The sequence below is a fragment of the Manacus candei genome, unplaced genomic scaffold (genome assembly GCF_025592945.1).
Source record: "Manacus candei isolate 608988 ecotype Guabito, Panama unplaced genomic scaffold, ASM2559294v1 h1tg000018l, whole genome shotgun sequence".
In the NCBI taxonomy this organism is placed as follows: domain Eukaryota; kingdom Metazoa; phylum Chordata; class Aves; order Passeriformes; family Pipridae; genus Manacus; species Manacus candei.
The window spans coordinates 3,683,796-3,701,642 of NW_026138066.1; the positions used below are offsets into that span (position 1 = coordinate 3,683,796).

The following is a 17,847-nucleotide window of genomic DNA, read 5'->3' on the forward strand; positions in this document are numbered from 1 at the left end:
GAGGAGACTTCAAAACAGCAGTTCCTACCAGGTAAAGCTGCCTTGCTGATTATTCCTGTCAGGGAGGCCAGCTCCTGGAGAGATCCAACACTAACATCTTGACACCTCAGGATTGCCTGGATAGTATCTGAATGGGAAATTAGAAACTGCAAAACCTGTACCACAAGAAGAAAAGGGAAAATATGAATTACTCAAAATTTAACAGTGAGCAGAGGAGAAGCAATGCTTTTATTTTTGAAGGATTTTAAGTGACCTCCTTTACCAGTGAGGATGGGATTTTTTTAAAAAAAGCTTACTTTCAGAGCAAAGGGACATACAATTCCTTTGAATGAGCAGCATCTTTTAGGACTGACCTGTCCTGCTGCTTGCAGGTGTTGTGCCATACCAGATGTGAGGATCACTTGGCACAGTTGAAGAGCTGGAAGAAGAATCTGGCGATAACGTTCTACTGGAGCAGGAATGAAGACTGGGGGATCCCTCATTGCATACATTCTTAAGAGGTTTAAAAAAAAAAAACAAAAAGGTTGCAAGACGAGTGAAGTCCACGAGTGAGGCAGAGCTTCAGCCTACAATGACCCTCAAGAACCTACAAACATTCACATTTCAATAACGGGTCCGGACTTGAACTGAGTGTATATTGGAAAAGTAACACATTTATGATATACAGCTGCTGCCAGACATTTTCTCTAAGCAGAGAAAATTACTTCTTTGTACTGTACTACATTAAATCAGATTACTTGGTTGTAGAAACACAACATCTGTTTACATATATATAAAACGAAGTATTCTCAAATATTTTAGGAAGAGGTGTGCTTCATTCTAAAGCAGCTGATAAACAGTCCTCTAAAAACGTCCTATAGGTTTTATACAATCTTATACATGTAATTGGAACTTTTAAACAGAGTACTTTGTCTAAGGCTTAAATTTTTTCGAAGTGTTTGAACCCCATGTGTCATTAAGAACTGTAAATTTAAAACAAGGACCAAGGCTTGAAACAAACCAGCGTGATTTCACCTAAATATGGAATTTCCTTCTCTGAGATCTTCTCTCAATCATCTCACAATGGCTAACATGGCAACACATCAAGAAACTTGTTAGGCAATATATAACTGTGAATTTTTTTTTTTTAAACACATCATAAAATATTTCTGAAATAGCACTTAATTTACTGCTCTCTCATTAATGCTTTATGGGGAGGACAAACTCTGCACTTTTTGTTCACCAACTGAAAAGCCCACAAGATAAGTTTACAGTGTAGGCTGTTTTTCAAACATTACAGTCTAAATTATCTACTAATAATCCATTGATCATTCCTATCTATCAAACAAATACATTTTTAAATAGTCTAAGTAACTAGCATGCAAGTACAACTTCATACCCACTTACCTGAAATTTTTCTCTCAATAAAAGGTAGCTTTCAACTGAACTGACAGGTTAAAGAAACACACACGCACACCAAGAATAAACCTACAAATCATTATTCAAAAAACCTGAGGCTATAAAAAGACATCATATACTTCCAAGACTATATCACAGTCTCATAATCAGCCAGGGAACCAACACTTACCCCTGATGGTCTGTTTCGGGTCGCATGTCATACACTTGACACTGTGCCAGCCGCACAATCACTCCAGATCGCAACAGCTCTAGTGCACCTTGCTGACTTTTAGCTATTCTAGTGAGGAATGCCTAGACAAGAGTAGAGAAGGTTAAATATTGGAGATGTGCAATGAGACTTATGATGACTATTTTCTCTCTTGATTTTAGCATCATTTCAAATACTACTATTTTAGTAAAACACTGTTGGATACATTTAGTGCAGGTAGCTCAGTGTGCAGCCACACTGCTAGTTGGAGACTGAGCTCTGGGTGGCAGGAAAAGGCAGGAGCTTGAGGCAAGAGGCTGTGAACTGGTGCCAACCCTTCACACAGCAAAGAGTATGGGGACCTGTGGCCCAGCCAGGTGACCAGACACTCAGAGACACAGCAGGAGCCGAGGACTCAGCTGCAAGACCCTAGACTCACTGACACAGATTGTGAGGGTATAAAAGCTCAGGGCTTCCTTTGTTCTGGGTCCCTCCTTGCAGGCACCAGCTCGAGCTTTTGTTCCGTTGTTGCACCATGATTAAATTATTTTAAGGATCCAGATGTTTGAGACTCTGCTCTGAGAAATCTGTGGTCAAAGTGGTAAGGAAACCTTATGTGACTGTGTGAATGTGGTGAGTGTAGGGAATCAAGAGGGTCACCCATTGGTTCACTGGAGCTGCCTGTTGCGAGGGGACTTTGTTCCTAGCAGTTAAAATCTCTGGTGGTGCAAGTGTGACTGCCAGAGTGGTTCCTGGATGGTGAGACAGGAAAGTTTCCTTAACAATATCTCCAAGTACAATCAATGCAAAGTATAGACAAACAACTTTTACTAAAAATTAAAAAATTAACATCACACCACAAAATCATTTCTGAAGTAATATTACCATTTTGGACTCATAGGTGTACAGTGCCTTAAGTAAAGGGGGCTGAGGTGTGAGCAAGCTCTGGAGAGTCAGATCATCATCTGCTAGGCTATCCACAAGCACTTTCAGGTAGCCACTATTGGAGAGATACAACAGCCACTGCTGCTGCTTGTCTACTGAAACAATGTGATCGAGCAAAGCCAGTGCCAGCATCTGGGATGAGGGAAGAAAAAAAATAAAAATAAACAAACAAAAATAAACCCAGAATTAGTCTATGAGATCAATGAGATTTTTAACAAACACCTAGAAACATAAAATGCTAAGCAATTCCTAACAGATTCTTAAAAGCAGAATGCATTTCTCCACTACAATTGCAATCCTTTATGTGAAAAATAGTTCCAGCTTTCTCATACTAGTATACTATGAGCCAATTACCTTTCCTCTATTATTCTCTATAAAAATATTACAGATATTGTTGACCAACAACTATGCCAAAACATTTTAATGAAGTATTGCCTCAGTCATGATTACCATTTAAAGCCAGTTTGCATCCAGACTAGACTCTTGTCCACTGAAGTTATTATTAGAAATTATAACTTCTTCCTGAAGTCACTAAATCTTCCCAAAGTGAGTAAATAAACTGATAAGTCCATGATTTAAAAATACTAAAGAAATCCATACCTACATCTTTTGAAGCAGTGCAGTATTTTTAAACCACAGGACACATGGCTTTGTTGAGAAAAAATTTAATATGCATGTATGCCCCTACTTTCAACAGTTTGAAGGATGAGTGGGAGGACAGAAACTTGAAAGAGATTAAGCATCTACAAAACTGTTCTAGTTCCACCTCATGAAACTTCCCCTCTTTGCACAGAAGATGTTCTTTAAAACAAACAGAACAGCAATTCCAAAGGAAGAGATTCATTTACCCGGCCTATCTCATGGCCATCACAAGCATCACGACAGACCACCTCCATCAGAGCTGCCCCATAACTCTCAATAGTTGCCATGTTTTCCCGTTGCAATTTACTAAACACATCTTCAGGAGCTGTCAGATGTTCCCACATAGTTTTTTTAGCTGGAAAAAGCAAATAAAACAAAAAATGAAAAAATGCAAAGATTGGCAGCTTAGCATTAGCTTAGCTACAGCTGACGCTACATCCTTCAGGGCATCCTCTTTACCTTGCAACAGAAATGCCCCAAACAATGGACAAGGGTTTTTAAAGGAATTGCAAATGTTCTCCTACAAATCCACTCTCAAGTATCACAAAGGCTAGCCAGAACAAAAAGTGTGTATCTGTATACATATACCACCCTTGTAAACAGTATCCTTAAAATAATTCAAAGATTCATTACGTGTTACATAGAATATGTAATGCATATAAGAACTGAAGTGTTCAAGGTCAGGTTGGATGGGGCTTTGAGCAACTTGGTCTAGTGGAAGGTGTCCCTGCCCATAGCAGAGGGGTGGAATGAAATAATTTTTAAGGTCCCTTCCAACCCAACCTGTTCTATGATTCTATGAACTTTCACTGGGACCAAGAAATTCAGTCTGAGGGAAGAAAACAAGGCAACTTAGGTGGGAAAGTGATGAAACCAAAGTTGGTAATAAACTACAAAGGGGTCATGACAAATTCAGTTTGCCTTTTTTTTTTTTACTACTGTAGCTCAAAATGCAGACCAAGTAATAGCCATAAGAGACTGCATGCACAGGTACTAGCCCCAAGGTTGTTTTTTTCAGTCCTTGTCCAAGCTCTAAGATTAAATAATGATTAGAAACATTGACAAATCAAGTATTTAAGCCATTCACAGAGAGAATGTGATATCTACCATAAGCACTCTTGGACAAGTAGCAACTCTGGTTGACTTACTTTTTGCTTAGTTTTGGGGGTTGGAATGGTGTGTGTGTGATGCCTTTTTGTTTGTTTCCCCCCCCAGGAGGATCTTCAGACAAAGCCAGAAAAAAGATATGAAATAATCTTTCGGGTTTGTTTGGGGTTTTTTTGTGTGGTTGGTGTTTTGTTTTTTTTTGCTTTGGATTTGTTTTGTTTTGTTGTTTTGTTTGTTTGTTTTAAAATAAGATCACTATGGTATGAGCGTACATACAGAAATGGAGGCAATGTATTTCTACTGCTGGGCCTACTAGAGAACATCTACTTACAAGTAATCTCCATTCCTTTAACAGTCTTGTAGCTATGGTGCAGGGCTTTAAATGGACACAAATGAAATACCTTCTTTTGTGCTACAGGTCAGAAATTTAACATCCTCATCCAGAACAACACATTTTGAATGCATATCTAACTGGACAGGTCAGAATATAAGATATGCATTGTTTAGCATAAGTAATTAATTTCAGAGGCTCTTGGGATAAGATGGTTTCCATCCATTTCCAGAAGACAACTTATCATTCAGAAACTGTACCATTTAGGGTTTAATAACAATTTTTCAATTTTGCTATTTTGCAAAATACACTTAGACCATACCTGCTTCTAAAGTGTCTGGTTCATCTGGTCTCTGGGCAATCTGCAAATAATAAAGCAGTGATCCATAAAGGTGCGTCCTCACTCTCTGGAAGCCACCACCTATTAACAAGAAACGTTCACAATTAAAACCGAACAACCGTAAATTCCGTAACACCATCTTCCACTCACACTTAACCTTCCCATGGCAGTGTTGGCAGAAATCAGTAAAACAACTAGATTTCTTAAGGTGGAGTTCTACCACTTGCATGAAAGTGTATTTATGAGTAAATTCAGCAAGTTAATGCTACTCCAAAAGAGTGATAATATGAAATTCTGCTTACAGTCATTTACACATCTTTCTGTTTGTTGTTCAGATTTTTTAAAAAGTATTTATTTAGGTTTTTTTGTTAGTAACATCACTTACATCTATACTAATCATGTAAGATCCACCTCATTAATTAAGTAAAATCTTCACTGCAGTAACAGAAAGCAGCTCAGCCCATCTTTTTACTCTTGGCAGTTGGAATTTCCCCACACACACACTGCAAAGGTCAACACACCTGTTTTCAAAATGAAATCCAGCAGTTTTTTTAAGATGATGTGGAGGGAGGAGTCACCAATGGAAGCAAAACCCATGGATATGCTCTCAGAGCCAGGTGATGAGGTAAAAGAACCATCCAGCATCAAGACATATTGGGACTGTCCCGCCATGGGGACTGCAAGTGGCTGTTTCTGCTCAGTTTTGACAGACTGACTCAGGTGGGCAGTCAGGGTGAACACAGCCCCTGCCACCACTGGCATCAGCTCCTGAGCTGCATCATCATCAAGGATCTTAATAAAGAGTAAAGAAAAAAAAAGGCAAAAGAAAAAAGTTAAAAAGTGTCTGATTTCATGAGTTATTAGAACAATTAATTCAGCCTCTCACAATTATTTCATTTATGTATGCAGAAGGATTTATTTAGGCACTATTTTAAACCACATCAAAATCTGTAACGTCAGAAACTTGTTCAGAAACCTGAGTTGAACACATTTTAATTAAGAAGACCATTCTGGGTTTTTTTACATAAATCACAAGCAGGATGATAATCAAATCTGGATGGCAAAAAGGGAAGAAATGTGCTGACATTTGAGCTGCTTTATCAGTAAAATATCTAAACCTAAGCTGGGGAAAGAACAACCAAGACCTTATTTGCTTTACAGCTATTTAAGAAAACTATTCTCACTAAAAATGTGAAGGTACAACTTAGAAAATTCAAAGAGTTGAGCATCAAAGAAGCATTAAGACATTGTGGAGAAACACTAACAAGAAGTTAGCATGTACTATTTTTGTTCACGTCATCATTTAAAAGGTAAACCTGGTATCTTTATCACTAACACTCAAGGAGATTTCCTTTTAAGCAATATAGTCATTTAGTAAAGTAGTTCAAATATTTTCAATAGACAGTAACAATTTTTTTCTCAAATTCACAAAGATCTTCAATAAAGCATTATAGAAAATTAAGAGTCTGAAATTTCCTCTCCATAATGATTTAAGAAAGAAACAAATTTCTTCAGCTAGTAAAGACCTCCTCTGTTTCCCATTTTTTTAATTTTGTTCACACAAAAAACAAAATCAGTGCTCCACTAAAATATAGTTTTTAGGTAACTCCTACAGAAAAAAATAATGGAAGTAACAAAAACAATACCCCAAAAGGTTACTTTTTTTCTTTAAAACGATATATCATTTTCATATATATTTCTCAAAATAAAACCTCTATTAATTAGAACTACACACAACTCTCACAGTAAAGCAAAAAAATGATAATGCCCCAGCAGCCTAAACAATAGAAGGATCCTTCATTAACCTTTGCAAATGGTTGTATCAGTAATAACTGTCTAGTCTGTCTTGAAAATTATTACTATGACTCAGCAGTAAAATACCTAGACTTTTAAGACAAAAACTCACACATCCAAAAGCCATTCTAATTGTAAAATTTTTAATTTTTCTACTATGAAGCTTCATTCAACTCTTTCATTTTTCAAAAGCAGCAGCAGTAGGATTTGCAGTGAGCCATCTAAATGCAATACATTAGCAAATGCAGTACTGTTTGCCTTCAGCCTTCAATAAGTTCTCCTTTGTTCCTCATCAAAACGGGATGTTTCTTTTTCACGCATCCTTTCCTGCCTACCATCATACTGGATTATACTGAAATGTCTTTAAAATTTGTCAACATGTGATTCAAAGTTCAACAGTAACTTCGCAAGAATACAGAGGATCCCCTCTGTCCACAGTGCGTTCAACTTGAGCATAGTAGCAATCAGAAAACTAAAAAGAATACTAAAGGCAGACGATTTGGATTACAACTTGAAGTACTTTCACATAACAAGATACAGCAACAAAGTTCAAAGCTGATTTCCAGGACAGCACTACCTTGTCATGGACATCCTGCAATAGATCACGGATAATCAGTTGTCTGTCCTCAGCCTGTATGAGATCCTGGGGGCAAGCAGTGAGTATGATTTCCACCAGCTGTCTCCATGACTCCAGAGCATGCCTCTTAGCATGGAGGCACTGCAGCAGCTTGTTCCGCTCCACTACGTACTGCAGGATAGTGTTGATCTCCTGAACACCCACGACAAAGAAACTGAGTTACAATATGCTAAAAGAAATTATCAGCAAAGACAGACTTCAAGATGACAATTTTATCTATGGGTAATAGTCTTCAGAAAAAAAAAAGTTATGTCTTCAGCTTATTAGAAACAAGCTGCTACTATTACTTTAACAAGACAGTTCATTCCATTTTTGAGCTACTTTTCACAAGGCTGTTCACTATGAGTGTCTCAATCCCATAGGAAAAATTCTTTTCTAGCACTTTAAAATCAAAACAAAAACAACTGAGAAATCTATTTGTGCCTTTTCTTCCCATTTAGTCTAAGTCATTTCTCCTTTATCCTTCACATGCATTTAGCCAATTTCAACTAAATTTATAAAATGGCAGGAATCTCAGAAAATTAAGCACCAAGTTCACTGAAACTACAGCTGTGTAGAAGAAAGAAGAAATAAACTGGCATGCCCTGAGAGAAAGGCAAGATGAACTTGGCTGTAAGATGAACACAGTGTACTTGTCAACAGCCAAGTTTGACATGAGTACCTATTGCTTTCTGTACAGTGGGGTGGGAGCTGCAATTGTTATCAATAGTGGGGAGGGAAAAGGTTAAAGAAAAAAGACAGACTCCAGGTCTGCTGTTTAGAGAACAGTACAGTAAGAAGTAGTTTATCTTATTGATTTTTTTTTCTTCAGGAATTACTAACTCAAAGTCAGGACTCAAATCCACAAGCTTTCACAGTAAAGCTTACTGCTTGACAGGGTATGAAATCCACCAAGAGCAGCAACAAATAGTAGTTAATTTTTCCTATACTTACCTCCATAAGTAAAGGTCTCTGGCCTATTGCTGCCATTCCTTGAAGAGCATTGACTTCTGCAACCAGAACTCTGTGAAGGTACTGAAATAACAACATTAAAAAAGAAACTTTAATTATGATGTAGTTTAATCTGGCAGGTGGATAAACACCACTCATTCCCTGCCCCCCCCCGCCCCAGTGGGATGGGAGACAGAACTGGGGGAAAAAAGTAAAATTTGTGAGCTGAGATAAAGACAGTTTAATAGGACAGAAAAGGAAGGGGTGGAGGGAGGGAAATAATAGAAGATTTAGAGTATACCAAACAAGTGATGCACAATGCCAACCAACGTCCAGCCAATTCCCAAGCAGTGGCCCTCAACCAGCTTTCCCCCTAGTTCATATAAGGAGTATGACATCATATGGTATGGAATATCTCTGACAAGTTTTGGGTCAGCTGTCCTGGCTGTGCCTCCTTCCAGCTTCTTGTGCCCCCCAGCTACTCACTGGTGGGGTGGTATGAAAAGCTGAAAAGTCTAAGTATAAATACTGCTTAGCAACAACTAAAAGACTGATGTGTTATCAACATCATTATCATCCTAAACCCGAAACACAACACTATACCAGCTACTAGGAAGAAAATTCCAGCCAAAAACTAGGACAAGTGACAAAGGTGATGTACATGTACTTGTACCTCCTAGAAGTATTTAGGAGATGGCTACATAATGACAGATGCAACTGAAGAACTGAGATTCAAATAAGTTGTACTCATTTTCTATGACTGCAAATTTTTCAGGGCTATTCATCGTACTCTTATCAAGTACTCATCACAGTGTGACACTGTCTTAACTAAAGCCTCCAAGAACTACTGTGGTACACAACTGTGTTGCACATCTAATTGTGTACACACATGCAGTACTAGGTAGTTGTGTACTGGAGACCAAAGAAATACATAAGGTAGATGTAATATCACTTGGATGTTACAAGATGGGAAAAAGATTAAGATAGGAAATATTTCCTGAAAGTGTCTCAAACTGATGCATCTGTCTACTGTAAGTGAAAAAACACCCTGTGCAATGCAAAAGAAATAAACTAATCCCAACGGCTTGCATAAATTATGCACATATCTGAAACAGACACAATTTTTATGTGAAATCAAATTTCAAAGTATTATTAATGCACTGATTTTTATTTTTTTTATTATTAAGATATAAAATAGCACATACAACTCAAAAGCATAGACCACTGCTCACCTTGACATTGCAGACCACTTGTCCACGTGCATTCTTGTGCTCACAATTAGCAATGACTTGCTCAATCTGAGCCCGGTCAAAAAAATCCAGTTGTAAAGGCTCTGGAATGTCCTGACTGAAGTCAATTGAATCCAGGATACTTAAGATCTTCCTGCGTACTGGAAATGCAAATCAATTCAAACTGTATTCAAAAGTGTGAAAGGGAAAACAAAAAATTGACAAAAGGACCTAACTTACCTTTGTAAATCCAAATCTAGATGTGTAAAGTTTCAAAAGAAAGCATTAAACCTTCAGAAAGTGCTATCAATGTATATAACACATTTAAAAATATTTTCTAGAGCCTTAAATTCTTAATGCATTTTATATTGTATTGTTCTCCTTTTATATATACATGCAATCCAATATTAAAATATACAAGATTCTAATTTTTTCTATAAATGACATCATGCTGGTTTTCAATGCAAGTCTTTTGTAGAGACTTAGAAAAACCATAAGGAATCTGAACTATATTCATTTACTTGGGATTTATATTCTTTGCCATGAAAATACAAATATGTTCAGGCTTAGTAACAGTTTCACTGTTTTGTTAGCAGTAAATTTACAGACTGCCACTCTCCCATTCCATCCTTCCATACGGACTCTTCTAACTGCCTTTCCAACTCAGTATTTTTCGCTTACTCCAACCATCTACATCAAGATTCTATAAGTCTCTTTTTTCCCCCCACACTACATAAAATTGTTTCATGTACTGCTGCTGTTTATAAAGTCTATTACTTTATTTTTCAAAGTGTCCTTTCTGGAGGTGGCCCTCCCCCCTGTTCAGGATCAGATAAATTTTACTGGTAAATAATCAACAGTCATAATAGTTACCTTTGGAAGCAGTGTCAAAGTGGAGAAATCCACTGACTGATCGACTTTCATCCTCCATCCCTCCTTCACCATCAGCTGAAGGTAATGAAACATAATAAATAAATTACAAAAAAAAGTCTAAGTGAAAAGTATAACCTACTTTATTAGTACTGAAAGAGAAAGATAGAGACAGCAGACAGTGAGAAAACTTTCACATGAAAGTCTTCTAATACAAATATGTTAATAGAATGAAAATGATATTTATCACACAGAAGCTATCCAATTACACAATATCATATATTATATTAAGCTGTTATATAGAGATCAGACAGTACTAGAAATGCCCAAAAGAGAAATCCTACCCTCCAGTGTGAATAATGCAGTTGGATGGACACTGTAAAATGAATAGGGTATTTAAACATAGTTTCCCATACTCAGGGTTCCATAAGGATGAAGAGAGTGTTAAGACTGATAAAAGTAAGGGAAAACACCATACTGCAGTAGCCTGATATGATATCTTCCAGTTATTCCATTTTCTTCATGTAAAAAGTTTTATTGCTACCTGGTTATACTTTTCTTGATTCACTTGTACTCTCTTCTGAAACTCTGAAATCTTGCCTTTTTATTTAACATTGCATTTTACATCACATTGGGATGAAATATCATTTTTGTGATGTTACAATGTTAAAAGCAAAATCGACTTGTAGCTACTATCTTCTGTGAGAGAGGGTTGAAAACTTGTGACAGACAGACATTAAGAGTGAGAAACTTTGTCCAGAACTGTTTACTGAGGAAGACCCTCCACTTTCTCTACACTGTAACAACTCTGAACTGCACCCCAAAATAAATTCTTACAATTCTAATTGTTTTTCAATACTCCCCTCTCCTACCTCATAAACTACATTTAATTTTTATATCAGTGTATACACTGAGATGTTTCAATAATGAAACACAGACAAAGCAACCATTAACAAAAAAATGCCATGATTTCTTTCACTTTGGAGTCTACAACCACCATTATCTTTCTTCCCATCTCTCCAATGGCAATTCCACACCTGATATTGCAAACAAGCTGTCACAAGCTTACAAGGAAAAGAATTCAAATAGTTTCTCATACTTCCATTTATCCAAGCCTATTTACCCTCACAATAAACTCCTCTTACCCAAGTATGGTTTCACAGGCATGTCATCAAGCAGGAGATGCAGCAGTCTCTGTGTGTGGGAGCGCTGGCGGTTCAGCGACGTCACTCGCATTTCTATAGCTGCAGTCTTCATTAGCCAAGACATTTGATTCAGTGTTGAAATCTCATGTTCTGGATGGGGATAAAGCAACAATTACAAAACTGAACATAAATAATATTACTTACTCCAAGGAAAGCATTTTTCACTTGAGAAAGCTTTTAGAGGATGTAATTTATTACCAGTTCGACAATTATTTATGAGGTAAAAGGATAGAGATCTGACAAAAGTCATTAAATTAAAATGTAGTTATTGGGAAAACAAATCATACATATACATGCAATTAAGTGTATACAAATACACATCAAATCTGGATACAACCTGTTCTAATAACAGTCATGGTGGAGAATGCAGTGCTTCATGAGCACATAGGGTTAGTTCCAATTTCAGTGAAAATAATCAGATATTTATCCAAAGTGAACTGTAGTTTTAACCACAATTGGTAAAACTTGAACATGGGTCTCCTAGAATCTTGCTATTCTATATTAACCTAATTTAGATTCCTAAGTTATATAAGAACCACCTACAGTCCTTTACACATGCTGCATACATGTACTTAAAGTTTACTATCATTGAACAAAGGACTGGTGGTAAAGCATCTGATAAAGTGAATAAGTACATTTATTCAGTTTAAGACACCAGAGAAGAGCTGATTTGAAACATAAAACACATCTATTAGCTTAAGAGTAGTTTATTCAAAGGAAGGAAAGATATAGGTGGTTATGACCATCAGCCTTCTATTCCCTCAGTTCTTTGCAGCTTTCTTACTTTTCTTTTTTTTTTTTGTCTGTAGCATAATCTAACAAAAACTACAATGACAATTACAACATAGATTAGGATTTGCTTCTGAAGACTTGATGCATTCCAAAGCTAAAATTCTTTTAGAAAAGTTCAGTGCTAATAATCTGAACTTCCTAAGTAGGGTGAGTTCAGTCTTTGCAGAATTAAAAGATTAGCAGAGGCTGTAATTAATTCACTTTAATAATGCTACCTATGTTTCTTCTATCATGCCTAGGGAGTCAAAGAACGCATTGAATTTTAAGCATGCACAATCTCGTCTTAGCATAAAAGTTACCTTTGATAGAAAATGGCAAATACTGAAGCTGAGTGAATAAGAAATCCTGACTGGTCCTCAGATATCTCATAGTTGGACCTGAAGTGTCAGAGCATGCACACAACTGATAGATCACCTGGCAATCAAAAACAGTACATACCTATTAATGGAATTTATTTTAAAAACAAACCAATGACCAAATCAAAAGATGCATAACACTGTTTTACTGGTCAAATAATATTACCAGTATTTACACTAAGTTTTCCATTAGCTTACTCCATATTATTTATAACAGATATTGAATTATGACATTAAAGGATTACCAGTATGTGGATGATTACAATGACTATGTGTTCATAACATGACACTAGATAAGCCTGTTTGTTCAGCTCACTTAAAAATGAGTGTCTTTTTCAGTCTCCATGTTCATCAAGACAGGAAATGCAAAAAAATTTTCCCCCCTTCTACAGAATTGCCTTTTTACTTTTATTAATGCTTAAAATCCTTTCTAGATGCTGTGCATTTTCAACATGATGCAATAAAGTAAAAATTGGCATATTGTCACAACAGATTCAAAGGCTGACCAAAAATATCTAGGACATTAGTTTTAAAACTATATCCCCATTCCAAGTTTCTGACATGAGCGCAGATTCTTTGATTTCTGTGACGCTACAAGATATTACTTTTTCCACACAGAAGAAGGTAGAATAGAAAGAGTTCGACATTTATAAAAACCTAACATATACATTTTAAAAATAAAACTATTATCAAAGTCATCAACCATCTGTGTTCACCAACCAAGAAGTAGCTAATTTTATTTAGAGCCTACTTGCAGTATATGCCAACAGAACAGACGCTGGATACCTGGTAACAGAGTTCTGCAAGATGAGGAGATTCCCGAACTGCTGTAGGCCCATTCCTTGTTTCAGTACCCTTCTCCAGTATGTTCAAAATAGCATGAAGGCAAGTCCGTGGGCAACCCAAGACACCTTAAAATAGAAAAATAACTTCTTAACATTCTTGATCTTACTTGCCTCCACAGCAAATATAGGTTAGTACATAGAATTATGGAACCTAAATTGTTCAGATACCTTGTGCTGCACTATACAGCTCCACAGAGCTACAGCAAAAGCATCTCGCAAAGTTGTCTCCACTAATTAAAATCAAAGAAAGAACCACGTTTCGGCAAAAAAACTAATGAAAACATTTATAGTTAGTCTGTAGGTGAATGAATTTGAATTTTTGCATTTAAACTTTACCTGAATACCCATTTGACAATTTGCAAGAACAGCTTTAAATTCCTGTCTTTATAATTACAGCCATTATATGACTAATGCTCGTAAAGGCACCTGACGCTGCAACCAAGGGGAACAGGGAGAAGATTATAATACTGAAGTTAAAATCTTGCCTTTTTGCATTCTTTCTTTAGCCAATTATATCTTTAATCGACCCAGAAAGGTGTCCTGAGGCAGTAAAAGCATCAATAATCACAGTTCTTACAGGAGAAATCATCTTCTCTGTTGGAACATGTATAATTGATGCTTTCATAGGAAATTACTATCTTGAGGCACATGTCTTATGGTCATTATTTCTTCATGTTATTAACAAGCTAATTGAAAGAGGTGGGGCAAGGCTCTCTCATGCCTTTCCAACAAATTTCCCCACCACTGACCTAACATATGATACCCTGTAACATTGTGTTGGTGCACTGTCAGTTACCTGTACTGTGTAACTACTGAATTTCACAATATCCAGGTCTTATCTACTCTTCATTTAGAACTATGAAGAACTAAAACCTGCTGGGCCATAGCTTCCAATACAAACCTAAAGATAATGAGAAATATTCTTCTCTAAATACCTAAAATCAAATGATCAAATGTTTGTTCAAACTTGTTTATATAAAACATTGTTTTAAACTATTGTGAAAGAATCTCATACTTCAAACTGGAAGGGACACCAGGACATCTCAACACCAAACTACTGCTTAGTTATAATATCAGATCAGATTGTTTAGGGCTTTATACAGCTGAGTCTTGAAAATTTCCAAGCATGAAGACTGCATGACCTCTTCTAGCCAGCCTGTTTCACTGTCTACTGGGGAAAAAGTTTCTCCAATATCCAGTTTGAACCTCTCTTGTTTCAATTTATGCCCACTGCCTCTCAGCTTTGTGACATACACCTCTGAAGAGTCTGGTTTTATCCTCTAATTACTGTCATTGTAGGCATTCAAAGACTTCTGTTAGGTCCCCTCAAAGCCTTCTCTTTTCCAGCTGATGAAGTCCCATTCCCTCAGCTTCTCATCATAGGCTTAGTAATCCAACTCCCTGACCAACTCTGTTGGAGTTGCTCAAGTTTATCAATGTCTGTTTTGTACTGAATACAAGTCAGAAACTGAGGAGGCAAACAAGACACACACTAGTACACTGTTATTCTCACCAATTCAAGAAACTTTAGAAATGCCACTCCTGTTGCTTCAAAGTTCATATTCTCACATACAGATATTAATACAAATAAATATACAGTATGAATATTTAAATATATTAATATAGTCCTAGCAGTAGAATGAAAACCCACCTGTTCTAAAAGGTTTTATTCTACAACATTAAAAAACAAAACTGGTTTTCTTCCCTGTAATTAATTTTAAATGGGAGTTTGAGGAGGGACAAGACAATAGTCAAGTAGTATAACTAGTTCAAAGCGACAATCTGCTTTGTAGATTCCCATGTTCTCACATGTAGGTACTTCTTGTATCTTTAAATCAATTTTCTTTATACTGGGGACACTACCACTCTGCATAAAATAGTAAATAAATTAATGTTTCATTTCTAAATTATCATTTTCCCCCACAATTCTAATTTCAAGTCTGTTCCAAAATCCAGTTTAACCAAAGGATAAAATCCTGAAGTTGTTTAAATGCTGCATTTGAGTATCAATATATCTTTTAATTTAGCTTTTTAGAATTTGAACAAGGTCTTAATTTTTAAATTTAAAAGGAACTGCTTTTCCCCGTGAATTTTCCCATAAATGTTCTCAGTGTTGGTAACAGAACTAATTAAATGTCACATCAACTTCTCTTCATACCTGGATCTTGCAGATTTGTGGTGCTGACAGGTTTCTTTAGTTCGTATCCCAAGAGATACAGAGCAAGGCTGGGAGGACTACACTCAAGAGAGGTGATAAGGAGATTCAGAATATGGATCCTTGTTTCATGGTGGATTTGTGCACGCTTCTTTTCAGGTTCCAGCTCTTGATTAGGGGAGAAAAAAAAAAAAAAGAAAAAACAGATGAGGTGAATATTGAAGTGAAGAAATCTATTTAACAGAATAATCCTCAGTCTTCAAGTATAATAAAAGAATGTTAAGGATCAGCTCATATTAGTGCAGAGGGATACAAGACCAAAATTCCAAACTGCTATTAATAGAGGTCTAAATAATACATCCAAAACAACGTTAAATACTTGTCTTCTGAAAACAGACTTAGTTTGTAGTTTGCTCGTCATACTATGGACATATCTTAATAAGACACTGGTGCTTTTCATTCTGTTAAAGGTCCAATTCTACAGAAAACAACAGAGGAGGAGTGTTTTCTGACCTGAAAGCACTTTCTCCACCTCTTTCAATAATTTCTTTCCGGGCAAAAGACAACAGTTTAAGCCATTTTAAGAAGCCTTTTACATACCTTCCTCTGGATTAATTAGTTCTTCTGCATCTTCATTATCCAAACATTCCACGAACCCAGCCATCAGCTTCTGGCTAATACTCTGTTTTTGACAATGGAAAGATGGAAACAAAGAGAATTTTAAGAGTATTAAACCCAATACTTTTCATATAAGTTGATAGAAGTTCTAGACAAAAATTATACAACCTGGTTAATAAGCAGGAGTTAAGAGTCACAGCTGTTCTAAGTACAAAACAGAAAAAAAAATCTGTTGTTGTTACATATGCTAAACTATCCACACAGGTTGAAGACTGTAAAATTACAAAATAGTTTCCATATCTCAGAGAATATTGTCCTTTTCCTTCTTGCAAACATTCATGATTTTAGTTTTTTCTATTAATGAAAAAATTGTTTTTCATAGGGCCACAGTAAGAGACTGTTTAGAGGTAAGTAGATATAAGACAAAATACAGTTTTAATATAGTTGATGTAGAAACCTATCTTTTAAAATAACACGATGGAGCACTAGTACTTCTCCATCACTTTCTCTTTCCAGATTCAAAGAAATTCAAGACACTTACCTGATCATGTGTGAAATCACCAACTAGCTTTATCTGGATGTTGGAATTATCAGAAATACAGCATAAAATCTTGGCACTTTCAAAAGCCAGTTCAGGGTTGCTGTTTCCATGGTAAAGATACCTTTAAAAATACAAGTTTATTGTAATGAAATTGTTGAGAATTTTACTATTTCAAGATGGTATTGCACAGAGGAGAAATTAAACAACATTTAGAACTAAAACATTTACAAATCATATTACATGAGATAACACTAAACCTACAAACAAATTTTCACTGTACATGAAACAACACTTCTCCATCAGGAGAGAGGAGTATGCTGAGTAGGGATAATAACCCTTCCTGGAATTTTTACCATTCTTTTTAACAAAAATCTACATTAAACACTGCAGGGTAAGTTAAGACAACTGCTCACAAGCTCGTAAAAGAAACATTGAGAAAATACCTTCAGATCACACTGAAATGAGCATCACTGAAGACCAAAATTAGCTAAAATCAACTACTGCATGTACTGAAAATAGGCAAGATAAAATTAAAAGGATCTTAAAAGAGATACTTTTTAAAAACTATTTGTCAACTACTGTTACGGTAAAAAAGAATATAAATTAAAGGCAAAACACATACACAGAAAGAATTCAATATTTTAATGCATTCCATGTCAGAATATCGCTGCATTTTTATGCACTCAATTCTACTAGTTATCAAACTGTTGTTTTGTCTGCAAAGTTATTACAAAATTAAAAAGTAACAGATGCCAATAAGAATTGGAAATCCTCAAGTTTCACATTTGAAACCAAGTTTCATTACTAGCCTGATATGTTTAAAACAGTAACTAATGGACAATACTGTAAAATATGTGGCCAATAGCAACCAAATGAAGCTTAACTTTCCCACTCTATGACAATCGAAGTCTGGGGCGAAATGAAA

At 36.1% G+C, this 17,847-nt stretch overlaps 1 protein-coding gene across 2 annotated transcripts in view; it reads right to left on the bottom strand.

The window, feature by feature from the left end:
- Positions 1 to 17,847, bottom strand: part of NUP205 (nucleoporin 205) — a 50,314-nt gene that overhangs the window by 7,467 nt on the left and 25,000 nt on the right. For both annotated transcript variants that reach the window (XM_051784852.1, XM_051784853.1), the window contains 17 exons: positions 16,923 to 17,043; positions 16,364 to 16,445; positions 15,767 to 15,931; positions 13,550 to 13,674; positions 12,707 to 12,821; positions 11,556 to 11,705; positions 10,414 to 10,488; positions 9,544 to 9,701; positions 8,315 to 8,395; positions 7,322 to 7,513; positions 5,472 to 5,742; positions 4,933 to 5,031; positions 3,379 to 3,527; positions 2,471 to 2,662; positions 1,568 to 1,689; positions 354 to 492; positions 29 to 155 (listed from right to left, as the gene is read on the bottom strand). In XM_051784852.1, the coding sequence (XP_051640812.1) occupies positions 29 to 155; positions 354 to 492; positions 1,568 to 1,689; positions 2,471 to 2,662; positions 3,379 to 3,527; positions 4,933 to 5,031; positions 5,472 to 5,742; positions 7,322 to 7,513; positions 8,315 to 8,395; positions 9,544 to 9,701; positions 10,414 to 10,488; positions 11,556 to 11,705; positions 12,707 to 12,821; positions 13,550 to 13,674; positions 15,767 to 15,931; positions 16,364 to 16,445; positions 16,923 to 17,043 (2,363 nt within the window). The remainder of the gene's footprint in view (positions 1 to 28; positions 156 to 353; positions 493 to 1,567; positions 1,690 to 2,470; positions 2,663 to 3,378; positions 3,528 to 4,932; positions 5,032 to 5,471; positions 5,743 to 7,321; positions 7,514 to 8,314; positions 8,396 to 9,543; positions 9,702 to 10,413; positions 10,489 to 11,555; positions 11,706 to 12,706; positions 12,822 to 13,549; positions 13,675 to 15,766; positions 15,932 to 16,363; positions 16,446 to 16,922; positions 17,044 to 17,847) is intronic.